This window comes from Heterodontus francisci, chromosome 1 (genome assembly GCF_036365525.1).
Source record: "Heterodontus francisci isolate sHetFra1 chromosome 1, sHetFra1.hap1, whole genome shotgun sequence".
Lineage (NCBI taxonomy): Eukaryota > Metazoa > Chordata > Chondrichthyes > Heterodontiformes > Heterodontidae > Heterodontus > Heterodontus francisci.
In genome coordinates, this window is record NC_090371.1 from 77,867,472 (window position 1) to 77,882,749 (window position 15,278).

General features: G+C 42.4%; 1 protein-coding gene across 6 annotated transcripts in view; it reads left to right on the forward strand.

Annotated features, from left to right (window-relative positions):
• LOC137370161 (long-chain-fatty-acid--CoA ligase ACSBG2-like) overlaps positions 1 to 15,278 on the forward strand; it is a 184,085-nt gene that overhangs the window by 118,592 nt on the left and 50,215 nt on the right. For all 6 annotated transcript variants that reach the window (XM_068032432.1, XM_068032440.1, XM_068032449.1 and 3 more), the window contains 2 exons: positions 7,608 to 7,841; positions 11,546 to 11,763. In XM_068032432.1, coding sequence (XP_067888533.1) covers positions 7,608 to 7,841; positions 11,546 to 11,763 — 452 coding nt within the window. The remainder of the gene's footprint in view (positions 1 to 7,607; positions 7,842 to 11,545; positions 11,764 to 15,278) is intronic.

Sequence of the window (15,278 nt, forward strand, 5' to 3'; positions counted from 1 at the left end):
GACAGTTTGATCTGCATATTCACCACTGTGTGTAAAGTAAAACGGTCCCTCTTTCTTTTTGAGGGGCAACGGTCAGTTAAGCTGAACACCCTGACAACTCTTGCATTTACTTTGATGTTTATGTTGACTGTCAAGTTAAGGTGGAAGAATGAGCTTTTTAAAAAATTTCAATGTACAATATATATATATGTTGTGAGGATACTTGAATGTTTTAGTATTGGTGGGGTGTAAGAGGTAATTTTAAAATGAAGCGACAATATTTCTTGGCGTGTTGTTGTCCATTCCTCATTTAAATACTGTGATTTTGGTGGGGAAGAGTCTCCTGCTGCAGTTTGGTTGGAGCATAAATAAACGCAAAACTGGGGCCGAGGTAACACTAAGCCACTCCTGAGCAGCTCACTGTGGCCGTCTATCCAGGTGAAGCTGTTAGGAAGCCAGCAAGGCCCTCTCAGGTAAATAAAAAAAATCTATGGGCTCAGTTGGTAGCACTCGCGCTTCTGAGTCAGAAGGTTATGTGTTCAAGTCCCATTCTAGGACTTGAGCACAAAAACCAAGGCTCCAGTGAGGTACTGAGGGAGTGCTGCACTATTGGAGGTGGTGGCCTTTGGATGAAATGTTAAACCAAGGCCCTTTTGCCTCCTTTGGTGGATGTAAAGGATCCCATGGCACTATTTTGAAAAAGGGTAAGGGAGTTATCCCTGGTTGATATTCATTCTTCAATCAACATCACCAAAACAAATTATCTGGTCATTATCACATTGCTGTTTGTGGGAGTTTGCTGTGTGCAAATTGGCTGCTGTGTTTCCTACATTACAACAGTGACTACACTTCAGAAATACTTCAATGGCTGTAAAGTGCTTTGGGATGTCTTGTTCTGAAAAGCACTATAAAAATGCAAGTCTTTTAGTCAGGTCAGGAGCAGTCAGAGTGGGGAGGCAGTGGCGTTGTGATAATGTCACTGGATTAGTAATCCAGAGCCCAGGCTAATGCTCTGGGGACAAGGGTTTGAATCCCACCATGGCAAATGGTGAAATTTGAATTCAATTAATAAAGCTAGTCTAATGGTGACTATGAAACCATTGTCAATTGTTGTAATAACCTATTTGGTTCACTAATGTTCTCAGGGAAGGAAATTTGCCATCCTTCCCTGGTCTGGCCTAAATGTGGTTGACTCTTAAATGCCCTCTGAAATGGCCTAGCAAGCCACTCAGTTGTCAAGGGCAATTAGAGATGGGCAACAAATGCTGGCCTAGTCAGCGATGCCCATATCCCACAAACGAATTAAAAAAAAAAGTCTTTGGAGCCCACAAGGAAAGTCTGGGCCTCCACCACCCTGGGCTCCCCATCCATACCTCAATACATCCCCAGCCACGAGATCCTTGCACTGCCCCTTCCTGAGTAACCTCTCTCCGTGCCGGTTGGCTCTTTCCTCCCTCTACCGGTCAGCTGCTGCTTTCCGTCAGAAACAGGTGAACAGTGGATTTGCAGCATTCAAATCAGGTCACGCAGTTAACGTTTATTGGACCCCGATGAAGCCTTCCTGCAGGATTGAGATTCTGCATTCCCGTTGATAATTGCAATTGGCCCTGTAGTGTCCTGTTTGTCTCGGGTGGAAACAATCCCGGTACTTTAATTTGTGCTTATCTTTCATGCTATGCATTGATTTATCAAAGATAATTTTTTTTTTGTAATAAAACAAGATTTAAATTTTTAGCTTCAAGTCTAGTTTTGTAGTGGTTGTCCAATTCAACATTGATACAGATAAGCAATGCCATTCAGCCCATTACTTTCAGGAAAAAACCCGCACTCATCTTTCTCTGGAATGAGCCTTTGACCTTCTGGTAGCATTCCTGCCACTGAGATAAAAGGTGAAAGGTAGGATCCCCATTCCAGATATCTCTGGCGAGTGGAGACTAGAAAATGGTCTCTGAATACTGAGTTAACATCCAGTGGGGTACTCCACATTGGGACTGTGATTAATAGGGAAGAAATTCTTCACTAGTAAACAGCTTGAGAATCTCATGTGAAACTTGAATTAGGACCTGTCCTGGACAGAACACACCAGACAGATGATCAACTTCATTTCTCCTCCCCTCAGCATCACAACAGCATCCATCTGCTCTTTAAACGATTTTTCCTCCATTCCACTGTCTTATCCAGAAATCCATTCTATATATTGCTAACATTTTTGTTTCACTGTTTTAAGATAACAGCGATAAGTTATTCAACTACAACATTAAAAAAAAGCATCCCTCACTTTTTCTGGTGAATTTCCCTTTCACATGTTTGAACAAGCTGTGACCCATGGCTCTGTTTAGTTTCAGATAGTTCTGAATTTTTTTCTTCCTGCATGTAGGACATCACAGTTTCCCATATTAACTTTCACTTGCTATTTGTCGTTGAATTTCTTTTTGAATAGTGTTGGTGTAGTTAATTACAGGTTTAGTACAATTAAGTACAACGTTTTTAACAAAAGGAATGGCCTTTCTGACTTCAGCAGAATATGGGAGGGGAATAATTAACCATGTTATGGACTATGGCTGTGCTTGAGGACATTTCTCTAGTACAATCCTCACCAGTTAAAAGTCTGCATATAATTCGGGCGGTGACTTATATTGACCAAAAGGCTGGTTGTAGCATTGTAAGCACTCTGTTTATTTTGGGCAGAAACAGCTGTGCTTGCTGGTTCGCACCTGTTTAAGGTACACTGAATGCAAGAACAAACGTAAGTACGTAAATAACACCTTGATGGTGCTAAGTTACCTTTTGTATATTTAAGGCCTTCTAAATGGTGTGGGGTTACAGTTTGCACTGCAGTTTAAATAAAGCTGCAGATCAGAATGGAGCACACAGAAGGAACATTCTTGATTATTGAAATAGCACTACCATGGTATACTAGCCATCATGTATATCAAGCAAATGGTGTCCGCAGCGCATGTGCCACTTCTGACATGATGCACAATGGTCGCCATCTTGGTAAAGACTTTACCATGTGCAGTTATGTGTGCTAGAAGTATGCAGAGAAGGCAGATCCTGACATCACTCAGCGTGCAGTGCTACTATTTTGGAGCACCACGCTCCAGTAACACCTCTTAACCTCGCACAGCTGAACACATATTCAGCAGCTTTAGGGATCAGCTCATTGATTTCTTCTGCCTCTTGCTACAATTCTGCACAGTTTTGGTACTTTCTGTAGTTATTTCAAACTTCAAAAGCCTACAGGGTGTGTCATCGGTGCTAGTACTCATTGCTGACTTCAAGGCTTCAACACGAACCAGCTGCTCCCAGAATGGATGCACTAGCAGGCATTCGGTTGGAAATCATCCTTATTTAGGCTCAAATATTGTTATGAATTTAGTGTCTGACTTCCTTTCCTTGCCCTAGTACAGGACAGCTATCCCAGTGATGGAAGGCTGCTGACTTTCAGTGGAGGAGACAGCAGATGACCTTGGAGGATGATCTCGAGCAGCTCTGGGCCTACAAGGCCTGGCTTCAGACTGTACCATCTTAGCATGGGTGCCAGCAGTCTGGGCTGCCTGGCTGACAGGCAACAGCAAGGGCATTGTTGGTGTGGCAGGTGTTCAGCTTTAATCATAAAAATTATACAGCACACAGAGTCATTTGACCCATTGAGTATTCACCAGCTTTTTCAAAGAGCAAGAAAAACTCTCTCTCTCTTTTCACAGAGGCTGCCAGACCTGCTGAGTATTTCCAGCATTTTCTGTTATTTTATATTTCCAGCATCTGCTCTATTTCACTTTTGCTTTCAAAGAGCAATCCAGTTAGTCCCACTCGCCCCATTCCTCTCCATATCTCTGCGAGTTTTTCTCCTTCAGGTATTTATCCAATTCCTTTTGGAAGGCTACTATTGAATCAATATCGACCAACCTATCAGGCAGTCTATTCCAGATCTCAACCACTTGTATCACCTCTTGTTCTTTTGCCAATCATCTTAAATCTGTGCCCTCTGGTTATTGATCCTTCAGCCATTGGAAACAGTTTCTCTTTATTAACGCTATCCAAACACTTCATGATTTTAAACACCTCTATCAAATTTCCTCATATCCTTCTCTGCTCTAAGGAAAACAACCCCAGCTTCTCCAGTCTGTCCACATAACTGCAATCCCTAGAACTATTCTAGTAGATCTCTTCTGTACCTCCTTCAAAGTCTTCTCGTCCTTCCTAAAGTGTGGTGCCCAGAATTGAATACAGTACTCCAGCTGGGGCTGAATTAATGTTTTATATAGGTTTAACATAACTTTTTGGCAATTGCACTCTAGTGGGGCAAAAAAAATCAGTCCTAGCTGGATCACTATCCTGTTCTGTATCCCATCTTAAACAGTGTTCCTTTAACTGACAGCTCACACCCAGCCCAATCTCACATGCTATTCTTTGGATGATGCATTAAACTGAGGCTTCATCTGCCTGCTCGTATGGATGTCAAAGCACTATTTGAAGAGCAGGGAATGCTTCTGCGCAACATTCCTCCCTCAACCAAAATTACTAAAAAAAAATTAATTGAACATTCATCTCATTGCTGTTTGTGGTATCCTGCTGTGTACAAATTGCTGCAATGTTTGATTAAAAAGTAACACTGCCTGTATTTCAAAATAATTCAGTGTATGTGAGGCACTTTTCAGATAAATGCTAAATAAGTCAAGTCTTTTATTCTTCTTTCAGGACCAGTATTAGTTTACTTCAGCATGCCACGAAACCTGTTTTTATGTTGAACTCTCCTCTTTTCCACCTCCTCCATCAAGATTTCCAGTGCAGTGCTGGAGAAGCTAGATGCCCACTCTCTCCCATGTTCAGCTATTTTGCTCTCCTTCCCAGGTCAAATTCAACTCACCTACTCCAGCCGCAATGCATTACCCTTTTAAGAGCGACAGGCTAGCTTTAAGTACAGCTAGCAAGAAACAATATCGGGCCGCCTGTTGATCCTAGTGGCCAATCAACAGTGCAGTTAGTGCTGACTGCACACAGAAATAATGTTAATGAACAGGCAGCATGGCATCTTCGTGCATAGGGTAATTGCGCATTGCGATCCCCAGACCCATTTTCCTGGGCTATTCAATTTAGCCTTCTGTATATCTGATGGGCTTAGAAAAAATGCATGAGTACTGTGTCCAATTCTGAGCACCACAATTTAAGAAAGATATGAAGGCTGTGGAGAGGGTACAGAAGTGATGTACTAGAATGGTTCCAGGGATGACAGATTACAATTACTGGGGTAGACCGGAGAAGCTGCAGTTATTCTCCTTAGAGCAGAGAAGGTTAAGGGGAGATATGATGTATGTGTTTAAAAATGAGTAAATAATAGAGTAAATAAAGAGAAACTAGTTCCAATGGCTTAAGGACTGATAACGAGTGGGCACAGATTTAAGATGATTAGCAAAAGAGCCAGATGCAACATGAGCAAAAACCTTCATTATGCAAGAATGGTTATGGTTTGGAATGCACTGCTTGATAGGATGGTAGATACAGATTCAATAGAAGCCTTCAAAAGGCAATTGGATAAATACTTGAAGGAGAAAATAAATGCAGGGATATGGGGAAAATCAGGGGAGTGGGACTAACTGGGTTTCTCTTTGAAAGAGACAGACTCACTGGGCCGAATGACCTCCTTTTGTGCTGTACTATTTTATGATATTATGGGTTCACCAAGCCATATTTTTCTGTCACACATTTGAGTGTCAAACTCAATTCCTGTGATTTGGAATTCCTGGAAGAACTCTGCTGGAATTGAAAATACAGAATGTATTCACTTAATTAACTTTAATAATCACACTGGGAAAATCACACAGCCACTCTTCTAACCTGCAGCTTGTATAGTAGTTAAACATTGTGGCCTTAATATCCATAAATTTGTTTTAGCAACCAAAGAATACCTTATGTATTACATGGCATAACACTACAGTCCTCATAAAATGGTGCATTCTCCTCTTTGCCATGAGTCCACTGTGGTAGATGTGTTGGTGTTGAGTGTTCCTCACAATCCAGACATCATCCATTGTGTTAAAAGAGAAATACAAAAAGTGAAATGGTTTATCTTGTTTAGAGATAACCTGGATAAATTGTGATAAAGTGGAAAGGAAGCTAACCTCCATCAGAAGCCATTTTGAACTACTACTCACTGTTCCCTAGCCGAGTCTATCCTGAATGATTGATTGATTGTATTCCATTCCTGGCCCACTCTGATATGTTGCTTCTGTTTACTTGCTTCCCCAACCCATTCTTGGCCCCAAGTGGCCCACTGACAGTTTTAAGATACTTGAACTGTATTTGTCACTGTGGGCTGAAGGCAATTCAGAGGAGTAGTTCTTGTTTGCTGGAGTCTCCCAGAGGATTTTATGATGACAGACAAGGAAAATTTGGGTTTCTCAGCCTGGAAAGGAGGTGATATTATGAAGGTATAATGAGGTAATTCAGGAATGGAAAAGCCGAACCTGGAATATTACTTCAGAATAAATTTTTTCAGTCGAACAAGGAGATGCAGATTCAAACTAATAAGAATAAATGTAGAAATTCATCTCGCATGATTAATGTATGAAGTAGAATTTTAGATAAAGAATTGAAAGTGAAAACCCTGGAATAATTTAAGTAACATTTGGCTGCTACAATAGGAGACTTTAGAACCTTTCTGGATGGTGAATTAAGTTTATCAGAATGGCCTTCCTAATCTAATTATCTTCAGACAGGCAAAAGGGTTACAGTGTCATCTGATGGTTTAACACTCTTGGTTCTGGATTGTTTGAAGTCGTTCCCTTGATCGGTTGGACTTCCATTTGTCAGGGAAGAAGGTTTGCCACTTCGTTGACTCTCCGTACTAATCCCTGGACAGTCAAATGCAACCCCTCACTAGAGATTTTGCCAGTGGCAATGAAGGCTGTTTTCAAAGAAATGTTACATCCTCATTTGAATATGTGAGTGAGGGAGAAAATGCTGAGAGTGGCCTTGTTCCCCATTTTCCAAGCCTGTGCAATTCTGTGGTGTGGTTTCCTTGGAACAGCTGATCAATTGTATGCAAGTATTTTTTTGGATACCCAATACATAGATGTTGTTCAGATGTTCTGATTAAGGGTCATCAACCTGAAACGTTAACTCTATTTCTCTCTCCACAGATGCTGCCAGACCTGCTGATTGTTTCCAGCATTTTCTGTTTTTATTTCAGATTCCCAGCACCTGCAGTATTTTGCTTTTGTAGATGTTGTTTAGTTGGGGCCATTTGAAAGGGTTTTTATCAGACCAACCACTCTGGGACGTCTATTGTTTAATAGACAATGTGAATGGTGGAGCAGGGGAGTACACCTTTGAGTAATTTCCCTCACCCGCCCCCCCCCTGCCCCCCCCCCCACCCCCTGACCTGAGCGTCAGATTTCCATTTGCAATAGAATTTTTTAAACCCCCTCATACTTTTTGCTCCTTCTGATTTGGAATCTGCTTTGTGCCTCTGATTCTGTCCCATGCAGTTTCCCTCCCTCCTCCCTCAAAAAAAAATATGAACCAAGTAAAAACTTCTTATTGGTTAACCACTATTTGTTGCTTTTCTTGTTTTTCGATGCTGTGTAGTGAGATCAAAGGGGTTATTTACATCTTTTGTTTTATAGAAACACATCTGTGCCCTGCGGATACTCCTTGGCAAATTATCTGGTGTTTAAGAAAGTTCGTCTTTTACTGGGCATGGACAAATGTACAAAGTGCTTTACGGGAGCAGCACCCATTACCAAAGAAACATTGGAGTTCTTCCTAAGTCTCCGTATTACAATTTTTGAACTTTATGGAATGAGTGAGAGTACCGGTCCACACACAATCTCTCATGCAGGATTCTATCGAATTACAAGGTATGTATATAGTAATACTAGTGTAGTCAAACTTAAACTTAATTATATTTAGATTCTCATAGTTAAAATAGTGGTTTAAGTTTTTTTTTTATTGATTCGGGGGATGTGGGAGTTGCTGGCTCGGCCAGCATTTATTGCCCATCCCTAATTGCTCTTGAGAAGGTGGCGGTGAGCTGACTTCTTGAACCGCTGCAGTCCTTGGGGTGTAGGTACACCCACAGTGCTGTTAGGAAGGGAGTTCCAGGATTTTGACCCAGTGACAGTAGAGGAATGGTGATATAGTTCTAAATGTGTATATATACACATTTAGACTTGGAAAATCAGATGGGCAGAGGGTAGCCTAGATAAGGAGTACATAGAATGTTTTGGGATAATTTCTTGGAATAATATGTTCTGGAGCCAACCAGAGAGCAGGCTATACTAGACCTGGAATTGTGCAATGAGATAGGATTAATTAATTACCTCATAGTTAAGGCGCCCCTAGGTAGCAGCAATCATAATATGATTGAATTTTACATTCAGTCTGAGGGAGAGAAGAGTGGGTCCAAGATGAGTATTTTAAATTTAAATAAGGGCAATTATGAGGATATGAAAGCAGAGCTAGCTAAAGTGAACTGGCAAATCAGAGATAGGTCAATAGAGATGCAGTGGCAAACATTTAAGGGGATATCTCAGAATACACGGAATAGATACATTTCAACGAGAAAGAAAAATTCCAAGGGGGGCCTGCCATCCGTGGTTAACTAAAACAGTTAATGATAGTATCAAACTTAAAGAAAAAGCCTATAATTGCGCAAAGATGGGAGGCAGGTCAGAAGATTGGACAGAATATAAAAAACAGCAAAGAATGACTAAAAGATTGATAAGGAAGGTAAAATTAGAGTATGAGAGAAAGCTAGCTAGAAATATAAACACAGATAGTAAGAGTTTCTATAGATATTTAAAAAAGAAAAGAGTTAACAAAGTGAGCGTTGGTCCTATGGAAAGTGAGTCTGAGGAATTAATAATAAATAATGAGATGGCAGATGAATTGAACAGATATTTTGCGTCAGTCTTCACTATTGAGGATACAAATAACATCCCAGTATTAGCTGTAAGTCAGGAAATGGAAGGGAGGGAGGAACTCAAGTAAATTGCAATCACCAGGGAAGTGGTACAGAACAAATTGTTGGAGCTGCGGGCTGACAAGTCCCCGTGTCCTGATGGACTTCATGCTAGGATGTTGAAAGAAGTGGCTAGTGAGATAGTTGATGCGTTAGTTTTAATTTTCCACAATTCCCTTGATTCGGGGAAGGTTCCGTTAGATTGGAAAATAGCCAGTGTAACTCCTCTATTCAAAAAGAGAGGGAGACAGAAAGCAGGAAACTACAGGCCAGTTAGCTTAACATCGGTCATAGGGAAAATGTTAGAAGCTATTATTAAAGACGTTATAGCAGGGCATTTAGAAAAATTCAAGGTAATCAAGCAGACACATGGTTTTGTGAAAGGGAAGTCATGTTCAACCAATTTATTGGAGTTCGTTGATGGAGTTGCATCTGCTGTGGAGAAAGGGGGACCGGTGGATGTATTGTACTTAGATTTCCAGAAGGCATTTGATGAGGTGCCACATCAAAGGCTATTGCAGAAAATAAAATCTCATGGGGTAGGGGGTAACACATTGGCATGGATAGAAGATTGGCTAGCTAACAGGAAACAGAGAGTAGGCATAAATGGTCATTTTCTGGTTGGCAAGATGTAATGAGTGGTGTGCCACCGGGATCTGTGCTGGGGCTTCAACCTTTTACAATTTATATAAATGACTTAGTTAGAGGGACCGAAGGTGTGGTTGCTAAATTTGCTGATGACACAAAATAGGTAGGAAAGTAACTTGTGAAGAGGACATAAGGGGACTACAAAGGGATATAGATAGATTAAGTGAGTGGGCAAAGTCCTGGCAAATGGAATATAATGTGAGAAAGTGTGAAATTGTCCACTTTGGCAGGAAGAATAAAAAAGAAGCATATTATCCAAATGGTGAGAGATTGCAGAGCTCTGAGATGCAGAGGGATCTGGGTGTCCCAGTGCATGAATTGCAAAAGGTTAGTGTGCAGGTACAGCACGTAATTAGGAATGCTAATAGAAGGTTATCGTTTATCACGAGGGGAATTGAATACAAAAGTAGGGAGGTTATGCTTCAGCGATACAGAGTATTGGTGAGACCACATCTGGAGTACTGTGTACAGTACTGGTCTCCTTATTTAAGGAAGGATGTAAATGCATTGGAGGCAGTACAAAGAAGGTTTACTAGGCTAATACCTGGAATGGGTGGGCTGTTTTACGAGGAAAGATTGGACAGGCTAGGCTTGTATCTGCTGGAATTGAGAAGAGTAAAAGGCAACTTGATTGAAACAGAAAAGCTCCTGAGGGGTCCTGACAGGGTGGATGTGGAAAGGATGCTTCCCCTTGTAGGAGAATCTCGAACTAGGGATCACTGTTTAAAAATAAGAGGTCTCCTATTTAAGACAGAGATGAGGAGAAATTTTTTCTCGTGGGTCTTTGGAATTCTTTTCCTCAAAAGACAGTAGAAGCAAAGTCTTTGAATATTTTTAAGGCAGAGGTAGATAGATTCTTGATAAGCAAAGGGGTGGAAGGTTATCGGGGTAGGTGGAAATGTGGAGTAATCAGTTCAGCCATGAACTTATTGAATGGCGGAGCAGGCTCGTAGAGCCGAGTGGCCTATCCTGCTCCTAATTCGTATGTTCATATGTTCGTAAGTCAGAAAGGTGTGTGGATTGAAGGGAAACTTGCAGGTGGTGGTGTTCCCATGCATCTGCTGCCCATGTCCATCTAGGTGGTGGAAGTCACGGGTTTAGAAGGTGCTGTCAAAGAAGCCTTGGTGAGTTTCTGCAGTGCATCTTGTAGATGGTACACACTGCTGCCACTGTGTGTTGGTGGCGAAGGGATTGAATGTTGAAGGTGGTGGATGGGGTGCCAGTCAAGTGGGCTGCTTTGTCCTGGATGGTGTTGAGCTACTTGAGTTTAGAGATACAGCACTGAAACAGGCCCTTCGGCCCACCGAGTCTGTGCCGACCATCAACCACCCATTTATACTAATCCTACACTAATCCCATATTCCTATCACATCCCCACCTGTCCCTATATATTTCCTTACCACCTACCTATACTAGGGGCAATTTATAATGGCCAATTAACCTATCAACCTGCAAGTCTTTGGCATGTGGGAGGAAACCGGAGCACCCGGAGGAAACCCACGCAGACACAGGGAGAACTTGCAAACTCCGCACAGGCAGTACCCAGAATCGAACCCGGGTCCCTGGAGCTGTGAGGCTGCGGTGCTAACCACTGCGCCACTGTGCCGCCCCAATTGAGTGTTGGACCTGCCCACATCGGGGCAAGTGGAGAGTATTGGTTAGCACCGTGACGTTTTCCATTGTTTACTACTGTCAGGAGTGTATCTCTGTCGGTTGGGAATGACCCTTCCCAAGTGCTCTTCTAATGTCACTTGGCAACTCCATTGTGAGGTAAGTGATATTGCATTAATCATTGTTTTTTCTTTCCTGTCAACATTTGCCTTCTCTCTATATAAGCACCTCACTACTAATTGGCATTTTACCTGGTGGTCTAGCAGTATGTTCAATTGTTAGCTATTAAATTTTAAGTCCTATGATTGTCTTGAACCTTTTTTTTTTACACGATCTCTCTAGCTGTGGAAAGGAGTTGAATGGGTGCAAAACTAAGATCAAAGAGCCAGATCAGCAAGGTTCTGGAGAACTATGTTTTTGGGGAAGACATGTCTTCATGGGATACTTGAATATGCACAAGCAGACTGAAGAAGCTTTAGATGCAGATGGCTGGTTACACTCTGGAGACTTGGGAAAATATGATGAAGATGGATTCCTGTATATTACAGGCAGAATAAAAGGTAACTAATTTTTATTCTTTTTCCAGGAGTTTTACCCCTCTTCCATCCTCTTCTGAAATTGACTGCTTGCTGCATCACAGTTCTGGGGCACTGGTCACTCTTACCTTCTCCCAAAGTGTCCAATCACCCTTTATGAGGCAAGATGGTGTGTTGGCAGGGGAGTCACTGATTTACCTTTATTCTGTCAACACTCAAGCGAACGCTTTCCAGATGTAGTCAGTAGTAATAGTCGCAGTCTATTACCTTGGCTGATGGCTATTTTTTCAACCCAACTGAGGGCAACTGTAAAGTACTTACAACCATACTGGCTGAAATCAGCTAACCTGATATGATCCTGGAGTTGAACCAAAACCTTCATATTCTCTATTATGCAACTACTTCCTGAATAAATCTGCTGAGCCAGCAGGGGAGCTAAAGGTCAACTTTTGATGACCTGAGTTACTTACCTATTCAAATAAATAAGTGTTGACCACTTTTTGCTGAGGGCCACTATCTTAACCTGCAAGATGGCTACTATCTGGAAAGCTGCAAAATGCAGTGATAAGGTAAGGACCAGTGCCTTCAGTTTTCCAGCGAGTTGCTGATTTTGAGTTGGCCACTGTGAGCAGCTGCCCAGTACAGCCAAAGGTTGTCCTCCACAGAAAGTGGGAGAAAAAATAATCCGTGGTATCAATTGTTCTATTTTAATAGGACCTGCTGTATGGGAGTTGGACTAATTCTGTTTCCTAATTGCATTTCCTTGTGTCTTTTGTTGGAGATCCAGAAAGAAAGAGGAGACAGCAATGAGTCCCAGCTTTCTATCAATGCACCACAGATAGGTGTGCCAAGAATGAAGCACCGAATTTGCAGAGAAACATAGGGAAAGGGCAAGAAATAGTATAAATAACCCCTACTAAACTAATACCTGGAATGGGCGGGTTGTCTTATGAGGAAACGTTGGACAGGCTAGCCTCGTTTCCGCTGGAGTTTAGAAGAGTAAAAAGCGACTTGATTGAAACAGAAAAGCTCCTGAGGGGTCCTGACAGGGTGGATGTGGCATAAGATGTCGTCCATTTAAGACAGAGATGAGGAGAAATTTTTTCTCGTGGGTCTTTAGAATACTCTTCCTCAAAAGGCGGTGGAAGCAGAGTCTTTGAATATTTTTAAAGCAGTGGTAGATAGATTCATGATAAGCAAAGGGGTGGAAGGTTATTGGGCATAGGCAGGAATGTGGAGTTGAGGTTGCAATCAGATCAACCATGATCTTGTTGAATGGCAGAGCAAGAAAGAGGGGCCCAGTGGCCGACCCCTGCTCCTAATTCATATGTTACTTTGCATCTTCAAGAGGGTACACACTGCTGCCATGATGCACCAGTAGCGGAGGTAGTGAATGTTGAATGTGGTGATGGGATGCCAATCAAACAGCTGCATTGTCCTGAATGGTGTCATGCTTCTTGGGTGTTGATGGAGCTGCACCCATTCAGGCAAATGGAAAGCATTCCATCACACTCCTGACTTTGTGCCTTGTAGGTGGTGAATAAACTTTGGGGAATCAGGAGATGAGCCACTTGCTGCACAATTCCCAGACCCTGACTTGTTCTTGTAGCCACAGTATTTATGTGGCTGGTCCAGTTAATTTTCTGCTGAATGGTGATCCCAGGATACTGATGTCAGGGAATTAACAATGGTAATACCATTTAACATCAAGGAGAGGTGGCTGGATTCTCTCTTGTTGGAGATGGTCATTGCCTGACACTTGTGTGGTGCGAATGTTACTTGTCCCTTACCAGCCCAAACCTGGATGTTGTTGAGGTCTTGCTGCATGCTTGTTTGGACTACTTCAATATAGGAGGATTATCTACAAATGGAACTGAATACAATCATCAGCAGACATCCCAAATTCTGGTCTTATGTTGGAAGGAAGGTCATTAGGTGAAGCAGCTGAAGATGGTTGGGTTAAGGACACAAATTTAAGGTGATTGGTAGAAGGATTAGAGGGGACATGTGGAAAAACTTTTTCACCAGAGGATGGTGGGTGTCTGGAATTCACTGCTTAGATCAGTGGTGGAGGCAGAAACCCTCAACTCATTTAAATGGTACCTGGACATGCACCTGAAGGGCTATAACCTTCAAGGCTACAGACCAGGTGCTGGAAGGTGGGATTAGATTGGGTGGTTAGCTTTTTTTTTTAGCCGGTGCAGACACGATGGGCTGAATTGTCCACGATTGGCTTCCTTCTGTGCTGTAACTTTTCTATGGTTCTTTGGACACTATCCTGAGGAACTCCTGCAGCAATGTCCTGGGTGATGATTGGCCTGCAACAACAACTATCTTCCTTTGTGCAATCAGTGTAGAGTTTTCCCCTGATTCCCATTGACTTCAATTTTGCTAGGGCTCCTTGATGTCACACTTAGTCAAATGCTGCCTTGATGTCAAGGGCAGCCAGTCACACCTTACCTCTTGAGTTCAGCTCTTTTGTCCATGTTTCGACCAAGGCTGTGATGAGGTCTAGAGCTGAGTGGCTCTGCTGGAACCTAAACTGAGCATTGGTGAGGAGGCTATTGGTGAGTAAATGCCGCTTGATAGCACTGTTGATGACCTCCTCCATCACTTTGCTGATGATTGAGAGTAGACTGATGGGCCGATATTTGGCTGGATTGGATTTGTTCTGTTCTTTGTGTGCAGGACAAACCTTTGCAGTTTTCCACTTTGGTGGGTAGATCCCAGTATTGTAGCTGTACTGGAACAACTTGGCTAGAGGCGCGGCTAGTTCTGGAGCTTAAGGCTTCAACACTACAACTTGGATGTTGTCAGGGCCCATAGCCCTGCTGTATCCAGTACCTTCAGCCTTTTATTGATAAATTGGCTGAAGAGTAGCACCTGTGATGGTGGAGTCCTCAGTAGGAGGCTGTGATCCACTCGGCAATTTTCGTTCAAGATGGTTGAAAATGCTTCAGTCTTTACTGTCGCCCTTGCATGCTGGGTTCTGAAACCATTGTGAATGGGAATGTTCATAGAGCCTCCTCCTCTTAGTTGCTTAATTGCCCACCGTTATTCATGACTGGATGTGGCAGGACTGTAGATCTTTGATCTGATCCATTAGCTCTATCTATAGCATGCTGCTTCTGCTGCTTAGCATGTATGTAGCCCATGTGTGTAGATTCATAGGAACATAGGAGCCGGAGTAGGCCATTTAGCCCATTGAACCTACTCTGGCATTCAATTAGATCAAGGCTGATCATCTACCTCAATGCCACTTTCCCGTGCTATCCCCATATCCCTTGAGGTCATTAGTATCCAGAAATCTATTGATTTCTATCATGGACATGCTCAATGATTGAGGTTCCACAGCCCTCTGGGGTGGAGAATTCCAAAGATTCACCACCCGTTGAGTGAAGAAATTCCTCCTCATCACACAAGAACACAAGAAATAGGAGCAGAAGTAGATCATATGGTCCTTTGAGCCTGCTCCGCTATTCAATATGATCATGGCTGATCTTGGGCTTCAATTCCACTTTCCTGCCCGCTCCCCATAT